General features: G+C 56.4%; 2 protein-coding genes and 1 long non-coding RNA gene across 6 annotated transcripts; 1 reads left to right on the plus strand and 2 right to left on the minus strand.

Annotated features, from left to right (window-relative positions):
* Positions 1-9: 9 nt before the first annotated feature.
* ENO2 (enolase 2) lies at positions 10-7853 on the minus strand. The gene is made up of 12 exons (XM_082420291.1): positions 7712-7853; positions 6467-6566; positions 5863-5958; positions 5654-5712; positions 5296-5365; positions 4589-4722; positions 4146-4368; positions 2927-3124; positions 1826-2027; positions 1455-1563; positions 1234-1292; positions 10-928 (listed from the first exon to the last, which is right to left on the minus strand). The coding sequence occupies exons 2-12, from the start codon at positions 6549-6551 to the stop codon at positions 859-861; spliced, it is 1305 nt and encodes a 434-aa protein (XP_082276417.1). The 5' UTR covers positions 6552-6566; positions 7712-7853; the 3' UTR covers positions 10-858.
* A 151-nt stretch (positions 7854-8004) lies between these two features.
* Positions 8005-8785, plus strand: LOC309640947. Its single transcript, XR_014252453.1, has 2 exons — positions 8005-8332; positions 8363-8785. It is a non-coding gene; the product is annotated as an uncharacterized lncRNA (long non-coding RNA).
* On the minus strand, positions 8168-15141 carry LRRC23 (leucine rich repeat containing 23). 4 transcript variants are annotated; one of them, XM_082420306.1, is made up of 8 exons: positions 14986-15141; positions 14181-14356; positions 13996-14105; positions 13290-13543; positions 12070-12200; positions 11284-11420; positions 9066-9357; positions 8168-8409 (listed from the first exon to the last, which is right to left on the minus strand). In XM_082420306.1, exons 2-7 carry the CDS (start codon positions 14304-14306, stop codon positions 9090-9092), a joined length of 1026 nt encoding a protein of 341 aa, XP_082276432.1. In that variant the 5' UTR covers positions 14307-14356; positions 14986-15141; the 3' UTR covers positions 8168-8409; positions 9066-9089. The 4 variants fall into 4 exon arrangements, with proteins under 4 accessions (XP_082276432.1, XP_082276431.1, XP_082276433.1 ...); XM_082420305.1 differs by lacking the exon at positions 14986-15141 and adding an exon at positions 14857-14933; XM_082420307.1 differs by lacking the exon at positions 14986-15141 and adding an exon at positions 14873-14888.
* Positions 15142-16163: the final 1022 nt, after the last annotated feature.

Here is a 16163-nt window from a genome sequence, read left to right on the forward strand (position 1 = left end):
ACACAGTAATGCACGGTGACTCAGACTTTAATGGTGGTACTCATTTCAACGCCACAGAGGTGCTGGCAGCTGTGGAACACGGCACGGGGGAGTGAGACGGTGCTCAGGTGCAGCTGCAGGAAGAACGAATGAGGGGGAAACGGGCTGGGGAGAGAGGGACAGGGGAGGAGCCCCGGGCACACAGTCCCACCTCTGGACCGAGCCAGGCTGCGGTTAAGGCTTGGCACGCACACAGGAACCCTCATCAAGGTCCCTTTCTGTGACCCTTCCCGTTCCAGCAAGACCCCCACCCCAGGCCATCTCAGAATCTACAGTCACATGAAATACAGACACATGGTCCCGTCCAGTCAGGCCAGTTTCTGGCCCTGGAGTTATGAGGAAGTGAATCATTAATAGGATGAATGAAAATTAAATAAATGAATAAATAATATATCAGCGCCTTAGGCCAGGCCTGAGCACGCAGCCAGCACTCCCCTCCACTCAGCACTGTGCAGTTCCTGCCTCATATGCAACCTGGAAACGAACAGACCCAGCGCAACGCACACATGACACATGGCCCCTCTACACACCGCAACAACCAACCCTGACGCTCCAGCACAGACCCTGATCGGTCTTCCGTGGATGCCCTTACACCCTCAGTCCATGGCCAGTTTTTGAGGAGGGAGAAGAGAAAGGAAGGAGGAGTGGAGAGTGTGGAACCCAGAGTGGGCGAGAGCGGAGACAGCAGGGGCTGGACCAGCCAAGGAGCAGCGCAGCAGGTCAGCCGGGGTGTCTGGGGTGAAATTTCGAGCAGGACCGGAAAGAAGAGGTTCCAGGAGGACGGGCGAGGGGTTCCAAGTCTCCAGGCAGGTAGAGGGATCACAGCACGCTGGGATTGCGGAAATTATGTCCAGCGAAGCGAGCTTCGTCCCCCAGCTCTTCTTCGATTCTGAGAGAGGTGAGTCAGAAAGGAAACAGTCAGGGAAGCAGGAGGACCGCACCCCCCTTCCCATGGGGCCGCCATCCTCCAAACCCCTCGCACCACCTGCTCCCGGGCCCCGGCCTGAGTGAGGGCATTCCCTGGCTTTCCATGGGCCGTCAATCAGGCCATCTGTAAACCCATCAATCAAAAACAAGTATTTCCTGGATGCCTACTGTTTGTTCTCCAGGCCCCGGGCACTGGAGATGAAATGGTGGAGAAACACAGCTTATAACCCCCTGGGTCCTGGGCTTCCATTCCCCGGGTTCCCTCACCTCATGAGCTGGTTGTACTTAGCCAGACGCTCAGAACGGCATGGGGCACCAGTCTTGATCTGAAACACCCCGAAAGATAAGCAGCTCAGTGGCCGCCCTTTGCCCCGTGAAAGAAAACTTATACTCCCTTGAAATTCCCCCAACACCCGCAAACACCTGGAAGGAGAGAGCCACCTGAGCCTAGAACCCACCAATTGCACAAAGGGCTCCCTGGTGCTCACCTGGCCTGTGCACAGCCCTACCACCAGGTCCGCAATGAACGTGTCCTCAGTCTCTCCCGAGCGGTGACTCACCATGACCCCCCAGCCATTCTCCTGGGCCAGCTTGCACCTGCATCCATACAGCAGCACTGAGCCCCAGCCCCTCACGCCCGCACCCTCTTCTTATCCCCTATGTTGGTCAAGAAACATCTGGAGGGAAGCTGTCCGGGAGGGGAACAGGGAATCTGGGCGGAGGGAGCAGAACCAGGAGAGCCGTGAAAGTGACTCCAGGTTCCCTGCCCCCTTCAGCACTTGTGGCCAAGACTGGGCTGGGAGCACTGGTGAGAGGCATCCTGCAGAAACTGGCTGAGTCAGGGACGCGAGGCACTCACGCTTGGATGGCTTCGGTGACCGAACCGATCTGGTTGACCTTCAGCAGCAGACAGTTGCAGGCCTTCTCCTCCACGGCCCGCTCGATTCGCTTTGGGTTGGTCACTGTCAGGTCATCACCCACAATCTGGATCCCCACGTTGGCTGTGAACTTGGACCAGGCAGCCCAGTCGTCCTGGTCAAAGGGGTCCTCGATGGAGACCACTGTTGGGAGAGCGATGAGGAAGCTCTGAGTCAGGCAGGAACACCCCGCTTAGATTCCCTGAACGGACAGATCAGACCCCCCAGCCAACTCAGCCTCCTCACCCCTGCTTCCCCTGAAATAAGCCTGCCCTCACTGCTTCTTGATTCCTTCATAAAACCTTTCAAAAAACAAGAGTTTAGAAACTTTCTCACAACCTATCTTTGTATTTTCCCATTTTCTACCAGGAAGCCCTTCCTCGTTGCTATTCTAATAACTTCATTCTGCAATTTATGTCTATTTTCTCTCGCTCTGTCTCAGGAACCGGAAACCAACTGCCTCCATTCAGGGGTAAAAGCCACTGGGGGACCTAGAGAGGGTGATTCAGCACCTCCTCATCCACGTCACATCCAGCTCCATTCAGCATCCAGTTTTCTTTGTTGTTGTTTTGTTTTGTTTTTTGCCACACTGGTGGCTTATGGGATCTTAGTTCCCTGACCAGGGACTGAACCCGTGCCCTCGGCAGTGAAAGCGCAGAGTCCTAACCACTGGACCGCCAGGGAGTTCCCCAGCATCCAGTTTTATCAACCAGAGATCCTGAACTGTGCTAGTTCCAGTCACCCTCTCACCATGCCTGGTTCCTCCCAAACCCACCCCCTGATCCCAGCAGCTTCAGAGATCATGACTTTAATCAGGGTCCAAAGCAGATGGAACAGATTCACCACAGGTACCTGCACATTTGCACAACATCCAAAGCCCAGCCTCTGCAGGAGGCTCCTTCACCCCATGCCTGGTTCTCAGGTTCTTCTCAGGACATCTCTCCCTGGCACCCGGGTCAGCACCCCCCCGTAAGGTCCAGAGTTGTCCCCAACACATCCCTGCCTGCCCCCTGCCCTCCCCCTGCCACAGCCCTTGCTCTCACCAGGATAGTCCCTGACAAAGTCCTGGTAGAGGGCCCCCAGCTGGTCCCCAGTGATGTATCGGGAAGGATTAGCGGGAGACTTGAAGTCCAAGTCGTATTTCCCATCACGATAAAACTCCGAGGCAGCGACATCCATGCCAATGACGATCTTTTCTGTGTAGCCAGCCTTGTCAATGGCTTCCTTCACCAGCTCCAAGGCTGGGGATGGAATACAATGGGCAAGGAGGAGTGAGAGAAAGAAAGAAATTCAGAACAGAAGTGGAGGGCTGTTGCTAGGGAGAGGTCTGGTTAAGGTTGTTTTGGGGTTATTCCCAGGTGTGCGACGAGCAGCCCACCTTTTAGAAAGGCAGAGGAATGGAATTGTGTTAATAATAGTTTGTTTTTGTTTTTGTTTTGGCCGCACCGCACGGGGTGTGGGATCTTGGTTCCCCGACCAGGGATCGAACCGCAGCCCCTGCATTGGAAGCGTGGACTCTTAACCACTGGACCACCAGGGAAGTCCCATAGTTTTGTTTTTTTGTTGGTTTGTTTTGTTTTAAATAGCTATAATTTATTGAGGGTTTAACTATGTCACCTAAGCACTTACACATATGATCTCATTTAATCCTCACCATGATGCTAAGAGGTAGATACTGTTGTTATTCCCATTTTACAGACGAGAAAGACAAGCACAGAGAAGTTAAGTGAGCAAGATCACCAGCCAGTAACTCTTCAAGTCAAGGTTCAAATCCAGGCAATGTGGCCCCAGAACGTTAACTCTTAGCCACTACCTGCCTGTAGAGTTTCTCTTCACTATAAGGTTTCTACCAGGGCAGAGAAAGACTAGAAATCCTAGAAGTCTAAGAGGTTGGGGTGGGAGTGGGATAGATTTGGAGTGGATTCCCTGGAGTATGGTGTATCTCATCAAACTGAGGATCCATCGGAGTTAAAGGTGGGGACGGATCCCACAGGTCACCTAGACCATCTCCCAGCATCCCCAGGGGCTCCAGTGGGAACTTGCAGATGCTAGCAGATCTGGCTGGGTGGATAAAGAATGTCCCCTTAGGCCTGCCTGGGAATTTGTTAGGCCCTCTGGCACCCACTCCGAGGACTGGAACCTCTTGGAATTAGCTCAGGGACCCTCACGCAGCCTCCTCGGGACTTGGTGAAATGTGTGGCCCTTCCTGATGTCCCGGGATGGAGTGAGACTTAGAGCTAGGAGTGGGGCTCCTGGCCTCACCTTCACTGTTCTCCAGGATATTGGGGGCAAAGCCACCTTCGTCTCCCACGTTGGTGGCATCCTTGCCATACTTGTCCTTGATGACACCCTTGAGAGTGTGATAGACCTCCGCCCCGAGTCGCATGGCATCCCGAAAGCTCTCGGCACCCACTGGGAGGATCATAAACTCCTGCATGGCCAGCTTGTTCCCAGCATGGGAGCCCCCATTGATCACGTTGAAGGCCTGGGAGCCGCAGGAGGAAAGAAAAGTCACAGAGCACTTCCCTCTCCGCCCCTGGGAGTGTCAACCCAAAATCCCAAACTTCCTCCAGCTTCCTGGACTCAGAGTCCCCCGTCCCCATCCTTTCTCTTTAGCTGCGCCCCATCAGTTTCCTCCCATCGGTCCTCACGAGGCTTCATACTCCCTCCCCACCCACCCCTGGGAGGGGCAGGTCTAGTCTCACCGGCACAGGCAGGATGAGGTCTGAGTTCCCGGCCAGCTGAGCAATGTGGCGGTAGAGGGGCAATTCCTGCTCGGCCGCCCCTGCCTTACACACGGCCAGGGACACACCCAGGATGGCATTGGCCCCAAACTTGGCTGGGAGATTACAGAGGAAGACACTGAGCAAACACGTCCCCTTCCCCTTCCAGGCCTCGCCTCCACCTATACTCCCCAAAAGGAGCCGGTAAAGGAGACCACCCCCCCTCCACTCCTGCAACACCTCATGCATCCTCTCCTGAAAATAGTGGGGGGCGTCAAGGGGAGGTGATTGGAAAGGGCAGAGAGCGGCACTATTGCTAAACATCCCTGAGACCACAGACTATCTGCCACCAACTCCCCCCTCCTTATGCTGCAAAGTTCTCCCTTCTGTCTAATGTCATTCCCTCCCACTGGCGTTAAACTCATGGTTTCTTGAAGGGCTAGTCCTCCTCGGGTCATCCTTCTCCTTTTTTTTTTTTTTGGCCACACCTCGCGGCATGCAGGATCCGACCAGGGATCGTACCCATGCCCCCTGCAGCGGAAGCTCACGCACAGAGTCCTAACCACTGGACCTCCAGGGAAGTCCCAGGTCATCCTTGCTAAGAAGCCCCCCACAGCGCTGGCCCCTCAGTTCTCCATCTGCTCCGTGAGTTCCCTCCCCACCCCCACTCTCTCCCAGCCGCTGCTTACACTTGTTCTCGGTCCCATCCAAGTCCAACATCAGGTTGTCCAGCTTCTCTTGTTCCACCACAGAGAGACCCTGTGAGCAGAGCCTCCATCACCCAAAGCCAGGATGCAGGCTGGACCCTAAGCCAGAGGGCCCCCTACATCCACACACAGGCTCACATCTAGCCAGGGTCCAGCCAGGTTCCTGCAACAGCGGCCTGTCTGGATTAGGGGACCTGAAGCTCCATGGGAGCAGGGGGCATCCTTCCCCGGTAACCATGATTCCCAAGAGGTGGCCCTTTCTCCCTCTTCTTCATCCTCCCCTAATCCAGGGTTCCTTCCAGGACCCTGGTCCCCACCCCCAGCAAAGAGCAGGCCTCACTGAGCTGATGAGGGCCGGGGCGATGGTGGTGTTGATGTGGTCCACTGCCTTCAGGACACCTAGGGAGAGGTGGAGAGGTCAGGCCGGCTCAGGCCAGGAGGGGCCAGAAGAGAAAAGGTGGGGGGAAGGCATGCAGGAAGAGGGATGGGGACTGGTGTGAGGTCCCCAGTGGACAGATGGGAGAGCCGGGAAAAGACAAAGGGCCTCACCTTTGCCTAAGTAACGCTGTTTGTCCCCATCCCTTAGCTCCAGGGCCTCATAAATACCAGTGGAGGCTCCACTGGGCACCGCAGCCCGGAAAAGCCCTGGGAGGGGAACGTGGAGTGAGGATGGAGAGAGAGGACACCACAGGGACCAGGGATTCTTCAGCCTTCCAGCTCTACGCCCCTGCAGCCGCATCCAGCCTTCTTCCCACAGCGCTCCTTAACAACCCCCCGCCCCCCGACCCGGACACACGCACGGAGGCGGATGCACAAGCAGTGGCCTCCTCATGCACCCAACTGAGGTCCCACAGGCACAAGTGGGAACCCACAGAAATGAAGCTATGCAGGCAGCACACATGGTGCACGCACACACGGCACACACACGCACACACGGTGAACACAGAGGGCAGAGGCAGGGTGTATCACACACTAAACCAGCACAGAGATCGGCCTATCCTGGCTCCCCGGGACAAGGAGGACCCACCCCGCCCCGCTCCAGGCTCGTTAGCCTGGCCCAGCACCCCATCCCCACTGGGAGTCCCCAGGGAGCCTCCCATGCCAGGCGAGGGCAAAGCCAGCACGGGGGCTGTGGGAAGGCCCTGCCCACTACCTTTGGCAGTGTAGAGATCCACCTCCACCGTGGGATTCCCACGGGAGTCCAGGATCTCCCGGGCCCAGATCTTCTCTATGGACATGATGGCTGGGATCTCCTTGGGTGGAAGGAAAGGAAGGAGAAAGGTAAGAGGCTTAGAGGGGTGGAGCCTGAGACCAGTGGGAGGGGCCAAAGGCTGGGAGGCTGAGAGGGATGGGAAAGAGGTTACCGCACTGGGTGGGGGGTGGCGAGGAGCTGGCTGCAGTCGTCGGCTGTAGAAGGGATCCCTCCCGCCCGTGGGGAGAGGAGAAGGTCAATGCAGTGAGGAAGGGGAGGTCACTGCAGTGGGGGGCGGGGTAGGATCAAAAACGAGATGGGAGGACTACGCAGTGAGGAGGGGAGGGGCACGGCAGTGGTTCCCTCGCCCCCTCAGCAGCCGGCTGGTGGGGTTCCCCCAGATCTCCTCAGGGCGGTCCGGCTGCTAGGTCTGCATTTCTCCTTGGAGCCCAGAAGAGCATGGGTCGCATGGGCAGCGGGAGGCCTCTCCTCCCGAGCCCCCATCCCCCCCAATCTAACGCTCCAACCCCCACTCCAAGGTCCCAATCTCCCTCCAAATGTACGTCCCTCCTCTTCCCGAGAGATGTACAGGAGAGAAGTCTGCGGAGAGGGTCCTCAGTCTCTGGGGGTTGCCGTGGGGAGGGAGGAGGACGAAGAGAGACCCGTGGGGAGAGGCACAGCTGGGCCGGTCCTCCCCCGGCCCCTAGACAAATTCTCCCGTCTTCCCATCCCTCCCCGGTGCAGTGGAAACACTGTAACCGGAGTGGGCGATGCGGGAGAGGAGTGGGAGAGGGGCGTCTAGAGGAAGTCTGCGGATGCCGAGGAAGGGTGAGAAAGACATTTCCCCGATGCAAAGCCAAAGGACGTGCCAGGGTAAAAATGCACAGCCCGGGGAGACCGCGAAACCTTATCATCGACAGAACCGGAGGCGAAAAGGGGCATGGGGAGGGGGCAGACAGGGTGGAGAAAGGCGCAGTTAGACACAGGTGCGGAGAGGCCTGGCGCGCGAATGAGGAGGGGGCGACAGCCTGAAACCGAGAGGAGCGGTCCGGGAAGGCTGGGGAAGGAGGTGCCTGGGGGGCGCGGGTGGCGGAGCAGGTGCGCAGCGTCGCGGGGCGAGGGATGCGCGAGGCCCAGGGAGAGGGGCGGGGGCGCGGCGGCGAGGGGAGGGGGCCGGAGGGGCGCGGGGCTCGGCCGGGGCTTCACCTCGGGGCTGCAGACCCAGCCTGTGGCGGTGGCGCTGTCGGTGGCGCTGGCAGTGGTGGCGGTGGCGGCGCAGAGAGAGCGGGAGTGGCGGTGGCGGTGGCTGCGGAGCCCGGGCGGCGGGCGGGGGAGGCGCGGATAGGGCCGGGCGGGCGCATGTGACCCGGAGCCCCCGATGATTCAGGAGCCGCCAGCGGAGGCGCACGTAGGAGCGCGGGGGCGGGGGGGGGGGGGGGGACCGATGGGATGGGGCGGGGGGGAGGGAACCGATGGGATGGGGCGGGGAGGGCAGGAGGAGAGCGATGTGGGAGGGGCCGGGGGCCACCCAGGACCTGGCCCCCCGCCGCCCACGCGCGCTCATACCCACACCCCGACCCCGTGGAAAGTAACAATCTCAGCCTCACGCCAGTGAAGCCCGTGACAGCCTCAGGGTCTCACAAACCCGGTCAGACACAAGAGTATCAAAATGTCTCTTTATTGGAAAAACGAACTGTTCCTAACACTCCAGGCCGCCGCCTCTGCAGCTCCTCCGCAGCCAATTCTTCAAGCATCCCCTGGCCCATCCAGGCCTGGTTCCCACCAGGCCTGCCTGAGGGCTGCTCCCGCCGAGTCACCGCTGCCCAGGTGCCCGCTGCCCAGGTGCCCGCTGCCCAGGTGCCCGTCACAGAGGCTGGGAGGCAGGCTGTGATGAATTCCTAGGCCTGGGGCAAGAGAAGGCGTCCTCTGTCTCCGGAAGAGGGGGTGTGGGCCCCCCCAACTGGGAGTCTCCTCAGTCTTGGGGCCAGCATCTTTGGTCTCCCGGAGGAAGAGGACAGAAGCCAATCCTCTGGGCCCCACTGCACTCCCACTGCTGCCTCTGCCCCATCTGAAGTGCCAGCTGCCGCGCTTCCCTGGTCTCAGCCTCAGTCCCTTTCTGCCTCATTCTGCCCTCCTTTCTTCCTTCTGCCAGTGTCCTGTTATTTTTAGCTTTGGCTCTTTAGTGCAGGATCTTCCTCTCCTGCCTTCTCCTCTAGGCCCAGCTGCCATCCTCATACACGGCCCCCAACCCCGCCCCCCCCCCATGCCCCAGACCCAGCATTTCCCATCAGGTGTGGCCGCCCAGCCCACAGCCACGTCTCTGCCTGCCACCCCATTCATACTGCTCACTCCTCAGGCCTCCTGATGTTTCTCCTAAGCCTCTCTCAGCTCCCCCCAAGCTCTTCTGGTTCTTTCTCCTCCCCCGTGACTCCTAACCCAGGTCTCCCCAAGGGTTCTCCTTGCCTCTGCCTTCCTCAGCCACCTCCTCCTACAGCAACTTCCCTTCCCATCTGCCAGGCCCTTGGCCTCCTCTTCTGGCCTCCCTGCCCACCTTCCTTACTGTCCTTGGAGGCTCGGGGAACTGCTAGATGGGTGACGGGTCCGGTCCCAGTTCGGGCTCGGGCTCAGCCTCCTGCGCCTCCTTCACCCGCTGCCGCGTCGCACCAGCCTCAGCCCGCTCCTCCTCCTCGTAGAGGTCCTTGTCCAGGCGCTCGAGATGCGCCATCTGCACCAGGGCCTCCTGGCGGTAGTCGTTCTCGTCCGTACACGGGTTGTCCAGCAGCACCAAGGCTCGCAGCTTGGGCAGGTCCCGCAGCTTGGCGAGCTCCCCCAGGTCAGCCACCATGTTGCCCCTGCCGGTGTGGTCGGGAGGGGTTCACGAGGGGACGACGGGCTTCGGAGGCCAGCTACCAGGTATGGGCCCTCAGGGGGAATCTCCCACTGGGCTCCGGTTTCTCTAGAAACATGGCCTCTGTGGATTGGCCTGCCACGCACTGCCAGATTTGCTGCAGAGTTGCTGTGTAACCCTACTCCTGTCCTGTTCTGCCCTTCAGGGAATCCCTAGGTGCCACAGTCTATTCTGTAATGGGTCATATTTATCTTTTTGGAACAGCAGAGCTAGGTCTCAGCCCTGTCTTGTAGTTGGGGAGTAGGGGGGAATCTCCTTTGTAGGGACAGATTTCTGTGTCATCACACCTAATCAAAGGTTAGAAGGTAGGACCCGAGCCAGTGGAGAAGGAAATGGGCTCTAGGGTCATGGAGATGGTGCTGTCTTGGTGCTCCCACAGGAAGGGGCCTGGAGCTGGGGACGGGTCGGGGCCTCCCAGCCTGAAGAATAAGCTTCCTCCCCTAAAGTACCTCATTGTAGGATACTGTGTATTGTTTTCATGCTCTTGCCTCATGCCTTTGTGAAATCAGGCTTAAATGTTTCAGCCTTATCTCAAGAGAGGCACTGAACCACTCTGGTGTTTCTCAGGGGCTGGACTGTCCTTGCTTGCAGGTCTTTGGCCCCAGGGGCACCTCCCAGCCACTGAGACAACCCCTCCGCCCCACACTTACTTCCAAACATCCCTGGTAAATAGCCACTGAGGAAGGTCCATTATCCCTGTCTAGACCATTAGCAGGAAAACAATACCCCCTGCACCCTACCAGACCAAGGGGGCAGAGCTAATTAGCAAGAGATCGCTCCAGCAGTCAAAGCAGGACTTTGGGCTTCAAGGTGCAACCACCACTCCCTACTTGGAGACTCTTTTTCCATTGCCAGCCTTGAGGATTTGTCTTTGTTGACGAAGGAGGCAATTTCCTTACATCTTTGCTTAAAGATACACACATAAAATCCTCCACCCGACAAGAGTTGCTGCAAGAAAATCGCCCCTGATCCTCAGTGCCTTTCCAACTAGAGATTTTCTTTTAAATACTCTTCTCGCCTCAAATCTGAGCACGGGGACTTCCCTGGTGGCGCAGTGGTTAAGAATCCGTCTGCCAATTCAGGGGACACGGGTTCGAGCCCTGGTCCGGGAAGATCCCACACGCCGCAGAGCAACTAAGCCCGTGCGCCACAACTACTGAGCCTGCGTCCTAGAGCCCGCGAGCCACAACTACTGAGCCCACGTGCCACAACTACTGAAGCCAGCGTGCCTAGAGCCTGTGCTCCGCAACAAGAGAAGCCACCGCAATGAGAAGCCTGTGCACCACAATGAAGAGTAGCCCCCGCTCACCGCAACTAGAGAAAGCCCGCGCAGCAACGAAGACCCAACGCAGCCAAAAATAAATAAATCAATAAATAAATTTATGGAAAAAAAACCCAAAAACAAATCTGAGCATGTCTTGTGTTTTATAGCAGTAGGGGGCCATCCCTTACAGGTGGGGCTCAGGAGAAGAGAGGCAGGAAACTGGAAGGGGAATTGGGGCCCAGGAGATGGAGAAGGGCAGTGGGAACTTATATGGGATGGAGCCAGACTGAGTCCCTGAGAACAGGGACCATCTCTGATTCCTTCAGATGGTTCCCAAAACACAGCACAAGGCCTGGCACATAGTACGTTCTCAATATGTGGGTTGAATGAATAGGATTCAGGGTCTCAGGCTACAGAGGTCTCAGTGCTGTAATTAGGACTGACGCAGAAGAAAGTAAGGACAGAAGGGGTGAGGATCAGGACAAAGGATGAGGTGAGAATCTGGGGTGGTCTAGAACTGGGGGGTTGGGACCAGGGAGAAACATAGGGTCAAAGGCGGCTCCTGGTCAGGGGTAGAGGCAAGGTGGGCCTGGAAGGGGTTCATACCTTAGGTTGAGGTACTGCAGTGATTTCATTTCCTTGGAGAAGCCACTCAGAGTTTCAATCTGGTTGTCTCGAAGATGCAAGGTAGTGAGATTGCTTAGGTTTTCCAAGCCTTCCACCTTCTTCAACAGGTTCTGGGCCTAGACCCCAGGATACAGTAGATAGGTTAGGAGAGGGGAGCAGGGAGAGGGAAGGAAATCAGAAAGAGATGCAGCAAAAGAGCAAATCTAAGAGGTAGAGAGGGTACAGGAGGGGAGTGGAGGTGGGTAGAGACCCGTGTAGAGAGTAAAGAATCCAGAAGAATTTGCCAACCCAGAGAAAGCTCAGCAGTCACCCCTACTGCCCATCCCAGCACAGCCACCTCTAATTAGGGAGGAGATGCTTCAACCCACCGCCCGGGCCAAGAGCCTCACTGCCCCACTGAGGAGAAATGGCTTCAACACCATCCTGGAATGAGGCAGCTCAAGAGTCTAAAAGCCTAGGCACGTAAGTGGCCTCCTTAGCCTGATCTGTACCTGTTATGCACATGGTGCTGCTACCTGTATCAAAGCAAACTGTCTCTATATTATCCACACATTGTGTATTATCAGCCCTGCTAGGTGGTGAGCACCTTGTCTGTTTTGACTCTGAATCCACACAGCATCTGGCACCAAGTAAGCACTCAGGAAATGATACCAATTATGATGATGATGGTGAAGTTAGTAGGTGAGTCTACTAGAACCAGGCATCCTGGCCCCCAGGACAGTGCCCCCTTCCCGGCACCAACCACCCTCTGACCCAGTGAGCTACCAGGAAGAGGTTCTTCAGCTTAGGAAGGTTGATTCCCAGGGTGCTGTTCAGCTGGTTTCCCCGAAGCTCCAGTGTGTGCAGGCTGATCAGCTTTTGGGGGTCCAGACCTGTCACCATGTGGATGTGGTTCCCTGAGAAGGAGGGTGTCAAGAGTTCAAAGGGCCACGTCAAATGTTCAGCAGTAGAGCCTGAATTTGGGGAGCCTCTGCATCATCTTCTCTAATGCCAGGTGATACGAGGAGGGACAGCTCCAGACTTAACAGCTGCGGAGCCGTGGACGGTGGTCTGGCAGTCCAAGGGCCCGATGGATGTGCCCACCTAAGTCTTTGAGGAGTGAATGAGGGGTGCCCAGCAATCTATATGGCTAACTCCCTCTCCTCCTTCAAGTCTTTGCTCAAATGTCAACTTCCCAATTACACTTGTCCTAACCAACCTGTTTGAAATCGCCACCCCTGCTCCCCTCTTTTCCTTTACCCTGATTTTTTCCATAGCACTTATCTCCTTTTAACATGCTTTATAAATTTACTTATTTTTTTTAATTTTTATTTATTTATTTTTGGCCGTGTTGGGTCTTTTGTTACTGCGCACGGGCTTTCTCTAGTTGCAGTGTGCAGGCTTCTCACTGCAGTGGCTTCTCTTGTTGTGGATCACAGGCTCTAGGCGCGCGGGCATCAGTAGTTGTGGCGCACGGGCTCAGTAGTTGTGGCTGGCGGGCTTAGTTGCTCCGCAGCATGTGGGATCTTCCTGGACCAGGGCTCGAACCCGTGTCCCCTGCATTGGCAGGCGGATTCTTAACCACTGCACCACCAGGGAAGTCCCTAAATTTACTTATTTATTGTGATCATTGGGACTTCCCTGGTGGCCCAGTGGCTAAGACTCCATGCTTCCACTGCAGGGGATACGGGTTTGATCCCTGCTTGGGGAAGTAAGATCCCGCATGCCACGCAGTGCGGCCAAAAAATAAAAATAAAATACGGATCACTGATAATTGCCTGCCTCCCCTGACTACAATATAAGCTACAGGAGAATAGGGATTTTCTTTGTTTTGTTCACTGCTACATCTCCAGCACACAGAACTGTCATCGTGAACCATCATGAGTGTCTGAATGAGTGAATGAATGAATGCATATTGCTGTGTGGCACAGCCAAGGACCACACTGCCCACTTCTGTTGGCCCCAGGCGAGGAAGGAATCTTGTGAGGCCCATCCTAAGGCCCCACCTTTGAGATCCAGGCTGGCCAGACGAGGATGAGAGATGCCCTCAGTGTCGGTGATCTGGTTATAGGCAAAGCTGGCGATCTGCAGGTAGGGCAGTTCGTTCAACCGGGCACTCCGCAGCCGGTTGCCATCAGCCTTGAGCCAGAGCAGGTGGGTGAGGTAATTGAGTGGGGACAAGTCTGTCAAGTGGTTTTCGGAAACATCCACGTAGCGCAGATGGATGTAGGAACGCAGCAAGTAGATGTCTGTCAGATCCCTAGGAGACGGTAGAGGCCAGGGTCAGGGTTAAGAATCCAGCAAGGACTGTCAGAGGTACTAAAGCAGAGGGCAGTATGAAGATGGCTTAGAGTGGAGAGAAGAGTGGCTGACAGAAGGGAGGGCTGGGGAGGGGGAAGAGAAGGTAGGTGGGTTCTCAAGGGTGGGCAGGGACCTTGTGTCTGTGAAGGGCCGAGAAGCGACACTCTGAAAGACAAGTGAGGGAGTCCAAAAGGAATCCCCACCCCCATCCCACACCCTCACAGCCTCCAACTGCCCAGGCCAGCTCTGATGCAGGGAGTCACAGCGTCCTGAAAGGTAGACTCTATCCTTCCCTCCTCGCTGGTCCAGGATGCCAGAGATCCAAACTCAGCCGAAACACCCAGGATGGAGGCTGAGAAAGGACACTGGGTCCCACACCCTCAGACCTCTTCTGGTCCCCCATGAACACACCTGTCTTTAACCTCCAGCTTGACGTAAGCATGGGCCAGTCCATTACCCGTCTTGCAGAGCGCAGAAAGCCCTTCCTTCATCATGTCTTCTGTGAGGGGCGTGGACATCCACTGCAGGAGGAAGCGGACTCAGGCATCCCTTTAACCCCAGCCCTTAATCCCGGCCCCCTGTTTCCAAGCTCTCACTCCCTCAGAGTCTTCTCCCTCTTTCCTGTAGTCCTCCCACTCCTCTGTCTCCTTCTCGTCGTCGTCTTCCCTTTCCAGACCATCCAGGTCTGGCTCAAAGTCTTCCAGATCATCTTCATCTGACATTTTTCTTCCCTGCTGAAGGCTCTGGAGTCAGATCCAGCTAGGTCCCGGCCCTGAGAAAGAAGGTCTCCTCAGCGTCTGCCAACGCTCCCTCCCTCACCTCCATGAATGGGTACCCCTCCCATCACCCTATCACCCCAGACCTCCTGCCAGCGATGCTTCTTTCCTCATCCCTGTGAACATCTCATTTTGACTCCCAACCTCCACTTCATACTTCCCACCAAGGACCCCTCTCACTTGGATGCCTTCCCAGACCCCCAAGACATTTCCTGCCCTTCTCAGGGGCTCCAACTCCTCCAGCAGCTCGGTGTCCAGCTTCCTCGACTTCCCTCTCCTTAGTTCTTCCCACTTCTGCCTTAAGCCACGTTCTCCTCCAAACCTCCCTACCGCCCCCTCCCATCCCCTTCCATCTCTATAACCCCTGCTCTACTCCTTTCTTCTAACTCTCCCACGCCGCGTAGACCCATTTCCCTGTCCCCTCTGGGACACCAGCCTGACGCGCGGCCTCCAACCCTCCCACTCAATCAATCCTCCTTTGCAAAGGGGCGCAGACCCTGGTTCTGCTCAACTAGAAGCTTTACTGGAGAGGTCTTGGCCCCGAGACGGAAGGACTGTTTGGTAGAGGGCAAGGGAGAAGGAGTTGTGTACTGCTGTTGTGGCAACGGGGGGGCCGGGCACTCGCCTTCCGCAGCTGGCAGCCGTTGAGAGAAGCGCTGCGAATAACCGAACTGAAAATCCGCCGAGAAGCAAGTGGACCGGTTGTTGCCTGGTTACGAGCCGAATTTCCCAGTCCTAGGAACCCGGATGAGGCGCGGTAATTGGTCCGGGGCTAAAAAAGCCAGTGGGCGTGGCTTAGTAGAGCTGAGGGGCGGGACAGGGGCGGGACAGGGGCGGGGCTAGCCATTGCATCATGCGAGACCTTAAAGGAACCGGACAACCTCAATGCAGAAGTACTGTGAATTCAAAAGAAACTCATTCCCTGAAACAAAAGGTGGGGAAGAAGGGCAAGAAATACCAAGTGGTGGGTGGCACAGTGGTTAAGAATCCACCTGCCAATGCTAGGGGGCACGGGTTCGAGCCCTGGTCCGGGAAAATCCTACGTGCCGCGGAGCAACTAAGCCCGTGCGCCACAACTACTGAGCCTGCGCTCTAGAGCCTGCGCGCCACAACTACTGAAGCCCAAGTGCCACAACTACTGAAGCCTGCGCGCCTAGAGCCTGTGCTCCCAACAAGAGAAGCCACTGCAATGAGAATGGTCTGATGGCAGATGTGTTGAGCTGAAAATCGGGAAAAACTACCTCCTGCCCTGTCCGGCTTGGCTAATATAGTTCACAGACAAATCTGTTCACTTGGTATCATGGGGTTTTAAAGTCAGAGAGAGCAGGTTCCAAACTCACTCCACCACTTAATAGCTGCGTGTTCCTCAGCAGGTTATATCATTTTACTGAGGTTTCAGTCTCACATTTTTTTTTTAAATATATATATATTTTTTAAAATAAATTTATTTATTTATTTATGGCTGTGTTGGGTCTTCGTTTCTGTGCGAGGGCTTTCTCTAGTTGCGGTGAGCGGGGGCCACTCTTCATCACGGTGCGCGGGCCTTTCACTGTCGCGGCCTCTCTTGTTGCAGGGCACAGGCTCCAGACGCGCAGGCTCAGTAGTTGTGGCTCACGGGCTTAGTTGCTCCGTGGCATGTGGGATGTTCCCAGACCAGGGCTCGAACCCGTGTCTCCTGCATTGGCAGGCAGATTCTCAACCACTGCGCCACCAGGGAAGCCCCATTCTCACATTTTTGAAATGGGGATAAACATGTCCACCTCAAAAGACTGCTGGACAGTTAAAAGAGTGTGAGTTACTGCC

Source organism: Balaenoptera physalus (assembly GCF_965194825.1).
Source record: "Balaenoptera physalus genome assembly, chromosome: 13".
Lineage (NCBI taxonomy): Eukaryota > Metazoa > Chordata > Mammalia > Artiodactyla > Balaenopteridae > Balaenoptera > Balaenoptera physalus.

Excerpts from the sequence above, each read along its gene's own strand:
- LRRC23 (XM_082420306.1), bottom strand. The coding sequence starts at position 14,306 with ATGTCAGATGAAGATGATCTGGAAGACTTTGAGCCAGACCTGGATGGT. Across the intron at positions 14,106-14,180 it reads AGGGAGAAGACTCTGAGGGA|TGGATGTCCACGCCCCTCAC; the intron begins GTGAGAGCTTGG and ends TTCCTCCTGCAG. Across the intron at positions 11,421-12,069 it reads AGCTGAAGAACCTCTTCCTG|GCCCAGAACCTGTTGAAGAA; the intron begins GTAGCTCACTGG and ends CCTGGGGTCTAG.
- ENO2 (XM_082420291.1), bottom strand. The coding sequence starts at position 6,551 with ATGTCCATAGAGAAGATCTGGGCCCGGGAGATCCTGGACTCCCGTGGG. Across the intron at positions 1,564-1,825 it reads GTCACCGAAGCCATCCAAGC|GTGCAAGCTGGCCCAGGAGA; the intron begins GTGAGTGCCTCG and ends GTATGGATGCAG. Across the intron at positions 1,293-1,454 it reads TAGGGCTGTGCACAGGCCAG|ATCAAGACTGGTGCCCCATG; the intron begins GTGAGCACCAGG and ends GGGGTGTTTCAG.